This window comes from Mustela nigripes, chromosome 10 (assembly GCF_022355385.1).
Source record: "Mustela nigripes isolate SB6536 chromosome 10, MUSNIG.SB6536, whole genome shotgun sequence".
Taxonomy (NCBI): Eukaryota; Metazoa; Chordata; class Mammalia; order Carnivora; family Mustelidae; genus Mustela; species Mustela nigripes.
The window spans coordinates 52,233,982-52,246,491 of record NC_081566.1 but is presented as its reverse complement, the minus strand read 5'-3'; the positions used below and the strand labels follow the sequence as shown (position 1 = coordinate 52,246,491).

Sequence of the window (12,510 nt, the reverse complement as noted above, 5' to 3'; positions counted from 1 at the left end):
AAAAAAAAAAAAAAAAAAAAAAAAAAACAAAAAAAAAACACAACAACAATATGCATTAAACATAAACAGTGTGAGTCTTCATATGATGAGAACTTTTTTTTCTAGCCCTCTACCCTTTGTAAGTCCAAAAAAAAAAAGTCTAGGGTCCCTTTCAGCCCATGGAGGATTCTCTCACAGCTCTAAGAGGAAACTGGAAATTAGTCCACTGATGGGCACTGTGACCGTTCTTCTTTTACGAATTGATCTTTCTCAGTAGAGGCTGCCATTACCCACCTTGACTGCTAACAGCTAGGGCTCACGGCCCCTGCTGGTAAGCCAGGTAGGGGTCTCTCAGACTGCAGAGGGGAGGACCCGAGCTCTCAGCTCACTTTGTTACCCACCTGTCTCACAGCTCCTTAATGACCCTACCCTTTGGCTTTTGTCTTCTGGACTTATTTGTTTGGTTGCTATTTTTTGGAGTGGGGAGGACTAATTGAATTCTAAAGCCTTTAAGAGAACAAGCAATTTCCTATTCTCCTCAGACTCCATCATTCCTTCTTTCTTATCTTACATATACATAAATAAGTGGAACACTGAGATGTCTCTCTCCATCTTGACCTGATATCACCACAGCTATATCTAGAATCTGTTTTTAAAATGGCACTTTTCTTGATATAAAAAGTAAAATTAAGATTCACTGGTCATCCCTTTATGAATGTATCTGTGAGTGTAAATATAAATTGAAGTCAATTTCGTTGGTCAAATGATCTATTTTGGTTAGCTGTATGTTTATGATAGATAGAGAACACACCAATTTAATACAAATTATTATGATATTCTGAAGTTCAAATCATTCTAGTAGTTATTTTTCCCATTTTATCTCCGTGTACAGAATAGAATATTCTGAGCTAATTATCTAAATAATTTAGTTTAAACAAAAATAGTTTTGTTCCTATGATTGTCTTAGGTAAGAGGTGATTTTATCTGAGCTACACAGTTAAGTTGTCTCATTATTGAATTTTTGCTCTATGTAGACATGAACTTCGTGTAACTGTAAGTTTATATGATTTGTCAGTTCCTAACTTTTCTTCCTTAATAATTCTGTGCAAAATAGTCAAGTTATGGTTGTTGGGGGAACCATAACTTTGGGTTCCCTGACATTTTCATCACTTGGAAAACCTGGTGAACATGCTGTTATCATCTGAAGCTGAGGTGAGCCAGGCAAGGTTTAATGGGGGGCAGCGACCTCCTCATTGTAAACATCAGTTCACCCTTATGATTTCCAGTGCCTTTTTTCTGAGTGATCAGATAAAACTACCAAGAACACAGTGATGGCACGCCCTCTTTTTTGTTTTGGATTTGATGCAGGAGGAACAAGTTATAAGAAATAATAAGTTATTTTTTCTATTTTAAGGAAGATGTTGACTTGTATATAATAGAACCTTAGCTGCAATTAAATTTATAAAGGGAGGTATGTTCCAACTCCTGTTCCTTTTCTAAATGTACTTCTTTGCAATGATAGTCTGGAAAGAGACTTCCATGTGATTCCTCAAGGATGCATTAATTGTCTTATCTTTAAATGAAAGTATTCAGGGTGCCTGGGTGGTGTAGTTGGTTAATTGCCTGACTCTTTATTTCAGTGTGGGTCATGATCTCAGGATCCTGGGCTTGAGTCCCACGTCTGGCTCCATGCTCAATGGGGAGTCTGCTTGAGGATTCTCTCTCTCCCCTGGCCCCTCTACCCCGCCTCTAAAATAAGTAAATAAATCTTTTTTAAAAAGATTTTATTTAGGGGCACCTGGGTGGCTCAGTGGGTTAAAGCCTCTGCCTTCGGCTCAGGTTCTGATCCCAGGGTCCTGGGATTGAGCTCCTTTGCTCAGCAGGGAGCCTGCTTCCTCCTCTCAATCTGCCTGTCTCTCTGCCTCCTTGTGATCTCTGCCTGTCAAATTAATAAATAAAATCTTTAAAAAAATAAAAATAAAAAGATTTTATTTATATATTTGACAGAGACATAGAGTTAAGAGAGCACAAGTGGAGGGAATTGCAGAGGGAGAGGGAGAAGCAGGCTCCCCACTGATGAGGAGCCAAAGGCAGATGCTTAACCTTCTTAGCCACCCAGGTGCCCTGTAAATAAATATTTTAAATAAATAAATGAAAGTATTCAAAATTAAATATTCATCTTATTTTCAAAAAATAGTTGGACTTGAGTATTTTAAAATTAAATTCTTTAGCTAAATATATCATAAAATCTAAGTTTAAATTTTATTGGCATAGATTCTAATTTTTTTAAACCTTCCAAAATGAAATGTTTCAAGCCCTAAAAGAGGATGTAGTTTCTGGGAGATAATATTTAAAAGAATAGACCTTTCATTCCCCTCCTTTGCAATAAGATCAAATGTACACAGATGACATGTGCTGCTTTGCTAATATGGAAAGACAGGGCCAGTTCCAGGAGACCTGGTGGGATCTACCAAGGGAAGGCAGGGGGAGGTAGGAAACCCTCTCCCCACCCATCGCCCTGGATGTAGCCTATGTTGCCTATAGAAGCCAGGGACTGCTGGGACCTTCAGTCTTACCCTTTTATCTTCTAACCTCTTCTTAATGCCTTGCTCCTGGGCTTCCCTCTCTTCCAGTTCTTCTCCTGAGTGTTCTTTTCACAGGCAGCTCTGGTCACTGCTTTGTATTTGGGTTTTTCACGCTTTTGTAGAACTGTGGTTTCAGTAAACAGTGTCAATTGCAGAAAAAGGAAAGAAAAGAAAAAAAAATGGAAGTGGAAGGAAGGCTTTTCTTCCATGACCACTAATATGAAGTAGATCCTTTTATTTTCTTTGTTAGTGTGAAAATGTGAATAAAAGTCAGGTCTAAGAATGAAAGCCAACTTCTATACACGTTGTTGTGCCATCTCATAGGAAGAGACTTATTCAAAATAAGCAAATATGTGTCTATTTCACATTTAAATTAAAGTAGTAGAGTCACAGTGTCTCCAGTGAATTTTTTTTCATTGCTCTAAACTTACCTCAAGCTATCCTTTTGCAAGTGCCATTGTATGAAACCTTACCTCAAGAAAAATGAGTCTCCAAATGTGGAAGAATGCATTTTTGTCATAGGAGATTTTTTTTTCCCTCATGTTTTATTAAAAACCAAAAAACAAACAAAAAACCCCCCAAACTAGTTTCTTTGCATTTTTTTCTAATGTGATGACATAGTAGAGCAAAGAAAGAAATTACAGCAAAATTATTTTAAGTGTGTCCTTCTGGCAGCATGATTGTAAATGGCCACAATAATATGACAGCAGCTGCTTGCCCTCGCAATCTGGAAAGTACCGTGTTATGAAAACTTTCAAGGGTGATATGCATTACTCTTCAATATCAAAAGAAAAAAATCTTCAGTAGCATTTTTAGAAATGGTAAGTAAGTGGTATAAAGAACAAGCAGATACTGTCAATGAAATATATATATATAAATATATATATTGCAGATTTAAGTAGTAGAAATAAGTGTTGCATTTTTGCTTGCTTATGTGTTCATTCCCACAAAGGATTTGGGCGTGTAAGGAACAGTATGCTGTCTGAGGTTTTTCAAATCCTCCCAGGTGTGCTGCTGCACTCCAGCACGTGCTGGGCTGTGGCGATATGAAGAAGAGTTAGTGGAAGAAGCAAGTGAGTAGCCTGCATTTTCAGAAGCATGATTTATATTGGTGACAATATTGACACATGAATTCTGTTAGGACATCAATAAAGTTGACACATTTTTAATTCTGATGAAAATAACCTGAGGCATTCTGTGGCTGCACTGTAGAATTTTATTGGTTACAAAAACACATCAGACCCTTTCAAGATACAAGCCTTCACACGTTTTGCCCTGGAATGTTGCTTCCCACTAGACAAATGTCTTCATTGCACAAAATGCCACTTGTCATCAGTACCTATCCCAAATATTACCTCCTCCGTGAAGACTGGATGACTGGATGAGGTTCAGCTAGATGCTCTATCTGAACCATGTTGGAAGAAAAGGGAATAAATGAACCCATATTTTAGGAGTTCTCATTTAAAAACATATTTCTGTAAATAGGTATGTTCTCCAGTGGAACAGATATCCTGTTCGTTATGTTTAGCATCTAGAATGTTGTTCAACAAATATTCTTAAATGAATGAACGAATGAATGAATGAATGAATGAAATGATGTAGCAACATGAGAGACAGTATAATGTGTAAAAGAAACATCTTGCTAAGTCTTAGTAGGACTTCTTTGTTGGACAGGTAGATTTTTGTGATACTAGTTTACCAAATTGTATATGCCCTGAAAGTTATAAGACTGAATGCTTTAAGTAACTATGAAATATCCATTCATTCATTTATGAAATTTGCTACTCTGTAAATAAACAGATTCCTGGGTTATAAGAACTTCAACATCTAAACGGAACCTAACTTTCTAATTCACTTGAGCAGGAACAACTGAACCTTGAAATGAGTACATTACCATAAATAAGTTTTTAGTATAAATTATCTTTTACAAGGAAAAATACCATAATCATTTCTTATAACACAACAAAAATTTCCATTTTCTGTGTTTTGGTGAAGGGAGACCTTGAGGGTGGTCTCAGACAAATTAATAATTTAGAGAATAAGCATTGTAATAACCCAGTATTCCTAAATGGACCTCAAACACTTGGTATTACTGAGTAAAGAATAGACCCTATATGAAGTGTACATTCACTTTGCAGATTTCAAAAGCTGTTTCTTACAGAGTTTAAAATGGTACTTTTTTTTTTTTTTAAGATTTTTATTTATTTATTTGTCAGAGAGCGAGCGAGTGAGAGCGAGCACAGGCAGACAGAGTGGAAGGCAGAGTCAGAGGGAGCCCGATGTGGGACTCGATCCCAGGACGCTGGGATCATGACCTGAGCTGAAGGCAGCTGCTTAACCAACTGAGCCACCCAGGCGTCCCTAAAATGGTACTTTTTGAAGACGGTCTTATGACACACAATTAGTATTTAGAGAAGAAATTGGTTTGATATACCTAAGTTTTGCATGAGTATATGATATCAATGAGTCTAGAATTTTTCTTTTAAAATTATCCTTTTATTATTAACTAAATGGAATGTCACATTTGATGTCAATAATCAACACCTCAGTCCATCCAAAAATGAGCTTACCTCAAGTGGACAGAAAAAAAAGCCACTTTAAGTACACTAATACGTGTATTCTTTTTTGACATGAAGTAGCAAAATACAAACTGAGACATATAGTCATAAGTTTATACACTGGCTAACATAAAGATTAGGTTTGGGATGCAATGAAAATGATGTATTTTTGTATTTTATTGAAGAGAATTCAAGATTCTATATCCTTAAAAAGTTAACCAATTGGAAGTTAAAGAAAATGCAAAAGACAGATGCATGACATCAAGTCAAATGCCTATTGATTTCCCAATTAAATAAAACGATGAATAATGGAAAGAATTTAAGATTAGAAATGAGACTAGAGGCTTGTTTAGTCATCTTAACTAGTCGTAGAGCCTTAGGCAAATCCATTTACCTTCTTAGGGTCTCAGTTTTCTTATCTGTAAAATGTAGCAGGTATTTTATTATTTGAAGTGGAAATATTCTACACCCATGTATCACTCAAAAATTTTAATATTACTTTGGAAATGGACACTCCAGTTATCTATATGACCTCAAATTCTTCTGTGCATGTATAAATTGTATATTTCAGCACAGCCAAATTATGATGGAATAGCCTAAAATCCCTACAGAAGTTGTTTACAATGTATCATTTAGTCAGTGATGTTTATTCCATTTGCAGAAAAGAACCACACAAATGGTATCACTTTAAAGCCAGCAAGATTATTAAATGTATAATAGCATAGACATGTGAAAGAAAGATTCAACTGTTGTAAGAGAGAAGATTAGGCTTCCAGACTCTAGCTAAATTTGTATTAAGCCATTTCATGAAGTAAAACACAATTAAAAGTATTTCACTCCCGGAGAAAGCTAATGAAGCCAAGGTCGCTGGTTCAATTCCCAAGTGAGCCATTAGCTTTTGTCTTACTCTGTTGTCACAGACTCGCTTCCTCTTACCCCCAACTCACCATCTTTCAAATTCATACTAGTGGTTACAGAGGAAACTTGGTGAGACTGGATATATAAGCAAAATCCATGCCCAGTGCTAGTAAAATAACTCAAAGGTCAAGCCCCAGTGATAGGACATCATCCAAGTACTGACACATCAGATTATCCTTATGATGATGATTATTATTATTGCCATCATTATTATGGTGGGAGCATTGCATCGTGGTTAAAAGAGCGAGCTCTAGAATTGGATTGTCTGGGTTTGAATCTCTGCTGTTCCATTTACCAGCTTGACAACTTGGACAAGTTATTTAACTCTTTGAGCCTTAGTCTCCTCCTTTTCTAAAATAGTTGTTCTCATAGGGTAATTGTGAGGAACGAGTGAGTTAAGCCATGTGGAAAATCCCTGAAACATACTAACTACTAAGTAAATGCTATTATTATCTTTCAGCTGTCTTGCTCATGTTGACTATTTGGCACTTGCCGAAAAACATTTGTGGTAGTTTCTTCTAGCTGCTAGAAATGAACTGGGTGACAAAAAAACAATAGAAATTTATTGTTTTGCACTTCTGGAGGCTAAAAGTCCAAAATTAAGTTGTTGTCAGGGTCATGCTTCCTTCAGTGTCTGGAGAAAAATTGTTTCTTGCCTGTTCCAACTTATGATGTGTTCCAAGTTGTTCCTTGGCTCGTGACTGTATAACTTCAATGTCTGCCCATCTTCACAAGGCCATCTTCTCCCTGTGTGTGTGTCTGTATCTGTATCAAAATTTTCCTCTGTTTTTATAAAGACATCAGTCCATTGCATTTTGGGCTTTCCTGAACCTAGTATGACCTCGACTTGACTGTGTCTGCAAAATCCCTATCTCCAAATAAGTTCACATTCACAGGTACCAGGGGTTGGAACTTAAACATACTGGTGGGGGGTTGGGAGCACAGAATTCAACCCATTACATCATACAAAGCAGGAAAAAAAAGAAAGAAAATAAGTTACAAGAAGAAAGGGTAAAGCAAACAAATGTAGAAAATTTGATGCTAGTACTTATTTGGGGGAAATAGGTAAATAGCCTCGAAGAAATCACTGTCCTTACCCATCACTACAACAGACCGACACCTTATATGTGGCTGAGTCACAGCCCTGCAAAAATATCTTTGGACCATGAGTGAAAAATAAGATGACTTCAACAAGCAGTAGAAGCAGACTTCAATATAGGTGGCAGCAAAATGCTGTGAGAATCCTGGCAGAATTATTTGACACAACCCTATAAATGGCATTCCCTCTTTGTCAAGCCTGATAAGTTGTGACTTACTGAAACACATTCCATGGGCCCTGCATTGGATGCAGGGTGTCTGGGATGACATCATAAACCCAAAAAAGGTGATGATGATCTAAGGCCAGCATATGCCCTGCGTACTGGATGACCCCGGGGATAGTGATGTGCTGTGTAACATGTTGAAGCAAATTTCATGGTCTAAGCCATTGTCCACGCAAAGCCTGACTGTGTCTATAAATAGCATTTTCCTATGTGGGTGGTTTTGAACCAAATGAAGAAAGCATGACAGTCTTCTGCCTGAAAGAGCCAAAAAAGACTTAAAAAAAAAAAAATGATGGCTTTACTTTATCATTGATTTAATACGTGACTTGGGAAGTCCTCATCATCTCACATCCCCATGTCCAGTTTTCTCCTTCTGCAAAACAATATTCAGTTTCCACTGTATTGACTCAAGTAAATATGTTCACATGATAGCAAAATGCAGCTCGCTGTAGCAAAACTCTCGGTGGGAGAATGTTGTACCCTTTGGTCACAGTTACGATTTAATTTAGGGGTTTATCAGTCTTCCAATGAGATTATGGGAGGGAAGGATAGGTGTAGGAAGAAAATGGTGATGAGGGATTCTGATATTTGAAAATGGATGAGTTTCCCAAAAGAAGAGCATAAAACTGTCTGGATCAAATTCAGATAGAACACTGGCCTGTTGCCAGGTTTGTAATTGCATCTTGAATTGAGCTGTAATCCTCACCACTTCCGAAAACAGTAAGAGTGAGAAAACGATAAACCACATTTGTTTTAAAGAGTGGTTATTTGCTTTAGCATTCCTAATAAAATATTTTCCCTGACACTGTGGTGAAGGCTCCAGAGCTACAAAGATAGTGGCATGTTTTCTGTGGAGGGAGGAAAAAGAAGATAATTCCCTTTTGTGGGGGAAACAGCATGTTGTACATTTGGGGAATACTGTATTTTTTAAGAAAAAAGCAATGTGTGTGTTTTGTTTTCCTTAAAAGAGAAATATGTAATGACTTTTTGAAAAATGACCTTTCAGGTTTACGACGTACGAGTATAAGGTGTTTGTACACAACAGCGTGGGTTTTACACCGAGCCAAGAAGCTACCGTGACAACATTAGCTGGTCTTCCAAAGAGGGGCACCAACCTCACTGCGACCGTTCTTAACCACACTGCCATAGATGTGACATGGGCTAAACCAAGTAAGTTAGCGTCTCATGTCTTTAGTTCCCCTTAGCGTATTATACCAACATGAATTTCAATTGGACGCATTAAAAAATAAAAACAACAAAAATCTGAGATGCTTGTGATACTCTTCAGAGCCAGACTCTCTCTCCCTACTTTGACATCCTTCTTGGGCCTTCTTGTCCTCTTCCATTCCTTTTGGTCGGGAAAGTAATTTCTGTCACACCAACCAGTCGTGATAGCAATGTCCGTGTGTTAATTTGCTAGAATGCAATACTGTGCACTTTCCCACAGAAAGCTCTGCCCCCCATCTTGTAACTCAGTACTTATTAGCAAGAACCATTGACAGGATTGCAGTCATATGAGGGATTTTTCCGAGTGAATCATCTTCAGCGCTGGTTGTAGACAGAATTCCAACTTCACAAAGGAAAATGGAACCTGGACATCACCACTGGATTTGCTTCAATAATGCAGGGGCCTCGCCCTGACCCTATTCAAAGCACACCTTTATGGGCAGTTAGAAGAGCTTACAGATGGATCTAATCTGCTCCTGCAATTTTAGAAACACAAATACTGAAATTTCAGATCTTGTTGGTCTGCAGAATAGCGTTTAACAGCAGACCTGTTAATTTGTAGTGATCCGTTATCACCATTAGAAAACAGCAATGAGGGGCCCCTGGGTGGTTCAGTGGGTTGAGCCTCTGCCTTCAGCACAGGTCATGATCTCAGGGTCCTGGGATCGAGCCCCATGTTGGGCTCTCTGCTCGGCGGGGAGCCTGCTTCCCCCCTCTCTCTCTGCCTGCCTCTCTGCCTAGTTGTGATTTCTCTCTCTGCCAAATAAATAAATAAAATCTTAAAAAAAAAACAGCAATGAATTTATCATGGAAATAGGTGTTGTAATCATTCTTAGAAATACCACTTGAGATCTGGCAAGTAGTTGAATCAAAACTTACTAGAATAGTACCACATATCGAGAAACATCTGATTCACAAATCCCCAAGTGAAATGTTTGTCTCATGAAAGAGAATTGTACCTGCTAGGGTAACCATCTATGGTTAGAGTCTGCATAGCTATAAAACTACTCTTGGCCCGGGATGACTAGGGAATAGTAATCACGTGATTTTCATTCAACCTTTGAGTTTTGTGCCAGCTTAAGACATGCTTCCTGTTCCATTTAGAAAGTCTGAGTGGATTTGCCTCCATGTTATATTTTATCAGTTGTAAATTAAAACCAGGATTAGGTGACATTAACAGTAAATTAAAATCTGTACCTGCTCTGTTGATCTACATTGCCACTAAATAACCCATTTTTACAGAAGACTATCACCCTAGGGGTTTTTATAAAGTTGCTGGTTTCTAATAATCTGTGTCACCTCTGTTGGGATCTCTTAAGCCATTTAAATGGAAGAATGGAAATTAATTGATGCTTATGATTACCCTCTGAGACACCTCTGGGAAAAATACAAAGTTTTTATCTGGAGATGGATTTTTATGTCTGATATATTTGCATTCATCTCTCCCTCTTCCTCCCTACTTTACCCTCACCACCTGACTCATCTTAAAAGCCTGCTCATAAAGGTGGATATCCTCCCCCTCATCTGACATTTGAATACTGCTGCTAACATCCAGCTGCTGAATTTTTGCCAGTATGGGTCCTTTACGTTATAATTGCATGCCTGAAGTAAGCGTGCTTATAAAAACTGACAAACCTAATAGATCTGCAGCAGCTCGCTGAAGTTTCATTACCTTGGTAATCTGAACCTCTGACCTTCGGGATGTAGGTAATGCAATCTGCTGTTATTTCCATTCATACCTTAGAAATATTTCAGATAACTATTTGTGAGCGCAAAGGTTAACTCTCAGAAGAGGGTCAGCTCTCCCAAAGCTTGTTGCATTATCATTTTCTTCCTTCGTGCAACCTGCTAGCCTAAGTAAATTAACTAGTCACTCCTCTGTGATAGGGCCACCTCTTTTTTGCAATTTTAATTTAAGTTGTTTCCTTGGTTTCCTGGATACGTTTGGCACATTGTTGAATATGCTAAAAGGCACAAAACTATAGGATGAAAATCAATTGGATACATTTATAAATATTTACTTATTAAAGATTGCCTTTCAAAAAAACATAAAAATGTATTTTTGAAAAACCATATTCTGTCTTAACTGTGACCTCCCCATGGATACACCATTCTGATAGCTGCGTATTTCTGGTAAATTTTTACTAACCACAGATTAACGGGAATGTTATTGAGCATTTTAGAAGGACTCATTTTGAATGTTTGCTTCACTGTGTGGTCTCACGTGAGGTAAAAGCATCCCCACATTTCTTCAGTTCCTTTTTAGGGTTCATATAGCAAACTGGCAGCACACAGACCACATTTACTTCCCCATCCGCCCTACGCTGTCTTGCCTATAGTATTTTTCTTAAGTAACATTTTTATAACATTTAACAATTAGAGGATTTTGCATAAAGATGATGATTTGGGATTGATTTGAAAAATCAAATGATTGGGTGAAATTTTTTTCACACTCCAGTTCTCCTGTGGGTGATTCCATCTATTCTCACTTTTTCAGATTCTCCTAACTAGGAAAATTACAAATTCCTATGAAGCCTTATGAAGGGATGATTTTAAAAAATAAACTTTGGAATCAGGGAAACTTGAGTTTGGATCCCAGTCCCAGTGTTTTTTTAGCGCTATGACTAAAGCAAGCCACTTAACCTCACTGAACCCTGGTTTCCTCATCCAGTATTTAAAATGTTGTGATAGGGATGAAATGAGATAATATATGTTTGGAACTTAATATATCATTATTTAGTATCAGTATAAAGTATTACTGTGTCTCTAAAATGTTGACAGTGTTGTCAATAGCAGTTTTACAATAGAAAAAAAATTGGAAAGCCATTTCTAATAAGAATTTGGTCATGGCATTCAAAGAAAAGCTTTTCTATGGTGAGTTGAAGATAGACAAAGAGGAGATGTCGCTTTGTAATGATCTAACTTGGCTAAAAGGTAGAACCACCAACTGTTGCATAGTATCATTTCCTATCCCCTCCCCCTTGAAGGTGGTGTTCCCCATACCCATCAACCTAGACACTACACACACTTACCAGCCTTGGAGTTACTCCTGGCCTTGTGCCTATGTTCGTACCAATAAAATGTGAAAATAAATGATGTATGTCTTTGGGCGTCATAAGCACAAAACATTAGCTATGTCCCTTTCTGTTCTCTCTTCATAATTTCCCTGGGCGGAATGTAGACATGGCGGTTTTCTCAGTTTCAACTCTGCTGACATGGACGACACCCTAAAAGAGCCAAACCACATAAGAGAAGGAACCTGGGCTGTTGAAATAGAACGCCATCTGATTCACTCATTTGGGGGCTACTATGTGAGATATAAATTAACATCTGTTTTATTTAAGTCAACTTTTATCAGTGCCTCTTGGTTACCACAGTTCAGTTAACTCTCTCAGTCCCTGTTTGCCTATATGAGTTCACTTAAGGAGCTGAAGTTATCTATCCTGTTTCTATTGCTTAATATAGCATGATGAGTGATTAACATATCTCATATACAATTTCCTTTAAATACAGTTTTCTCCGGCAGGCTATTGATGGGAGTTGGAACACAATGAAAGACTAAGTAGCTGGGAGGATTTCCTAAATACAGGTGATTGTTTCTGACGATGCCTAAGTCAGATAGAAGGCATGAGAAATCTTTTTGGGAAAGATAAGGAGCCTGGCTTGGGTCGCTTCTTTATGTAAGCAATTTTCTCTTGCAGAGTAAAGAATTTTTTTTTAAAGATTTTTTTTTTTTTCTTTTTTTGGAGGGAGCAGTTTACATAATTTATTATCCATCAGCCTTTTTATAAACATATATTTTATCCCCAGGGGTACAGGTCTGTGAATCACCAGGTTTACACACTTCACAGCACTCACCAAATCACATACCCTCCCCAAAGTCCATAATCCCACTCCCTTCTCCCAAACCCCCTCCCCCCG

At 37.8% G+C, this 12,510-nt stretch overlaps 1 protein-coding gene across 1 annotated transcript in view; it reads left to right on the top strand.

Annotated features, from left to right (window-relative positions):
- USH2A (usherin) overlaps window positions 1-12,510 on the top strand; it is a 673,955-nt gene that overhangs the window by 447,372 nt on the left and 214,073 nt on the right. The window contains exon 43 of the mRNA XM_059413329.1: window positions 8,369-8,532. Coding sequence (XP_059269312.1) covers window positions 8,369-8,532 — 164 coding nt within the window. The remainder of the gene's footprint in view (window positions 1-8,368; window positions 8,533-12,510) is intronic.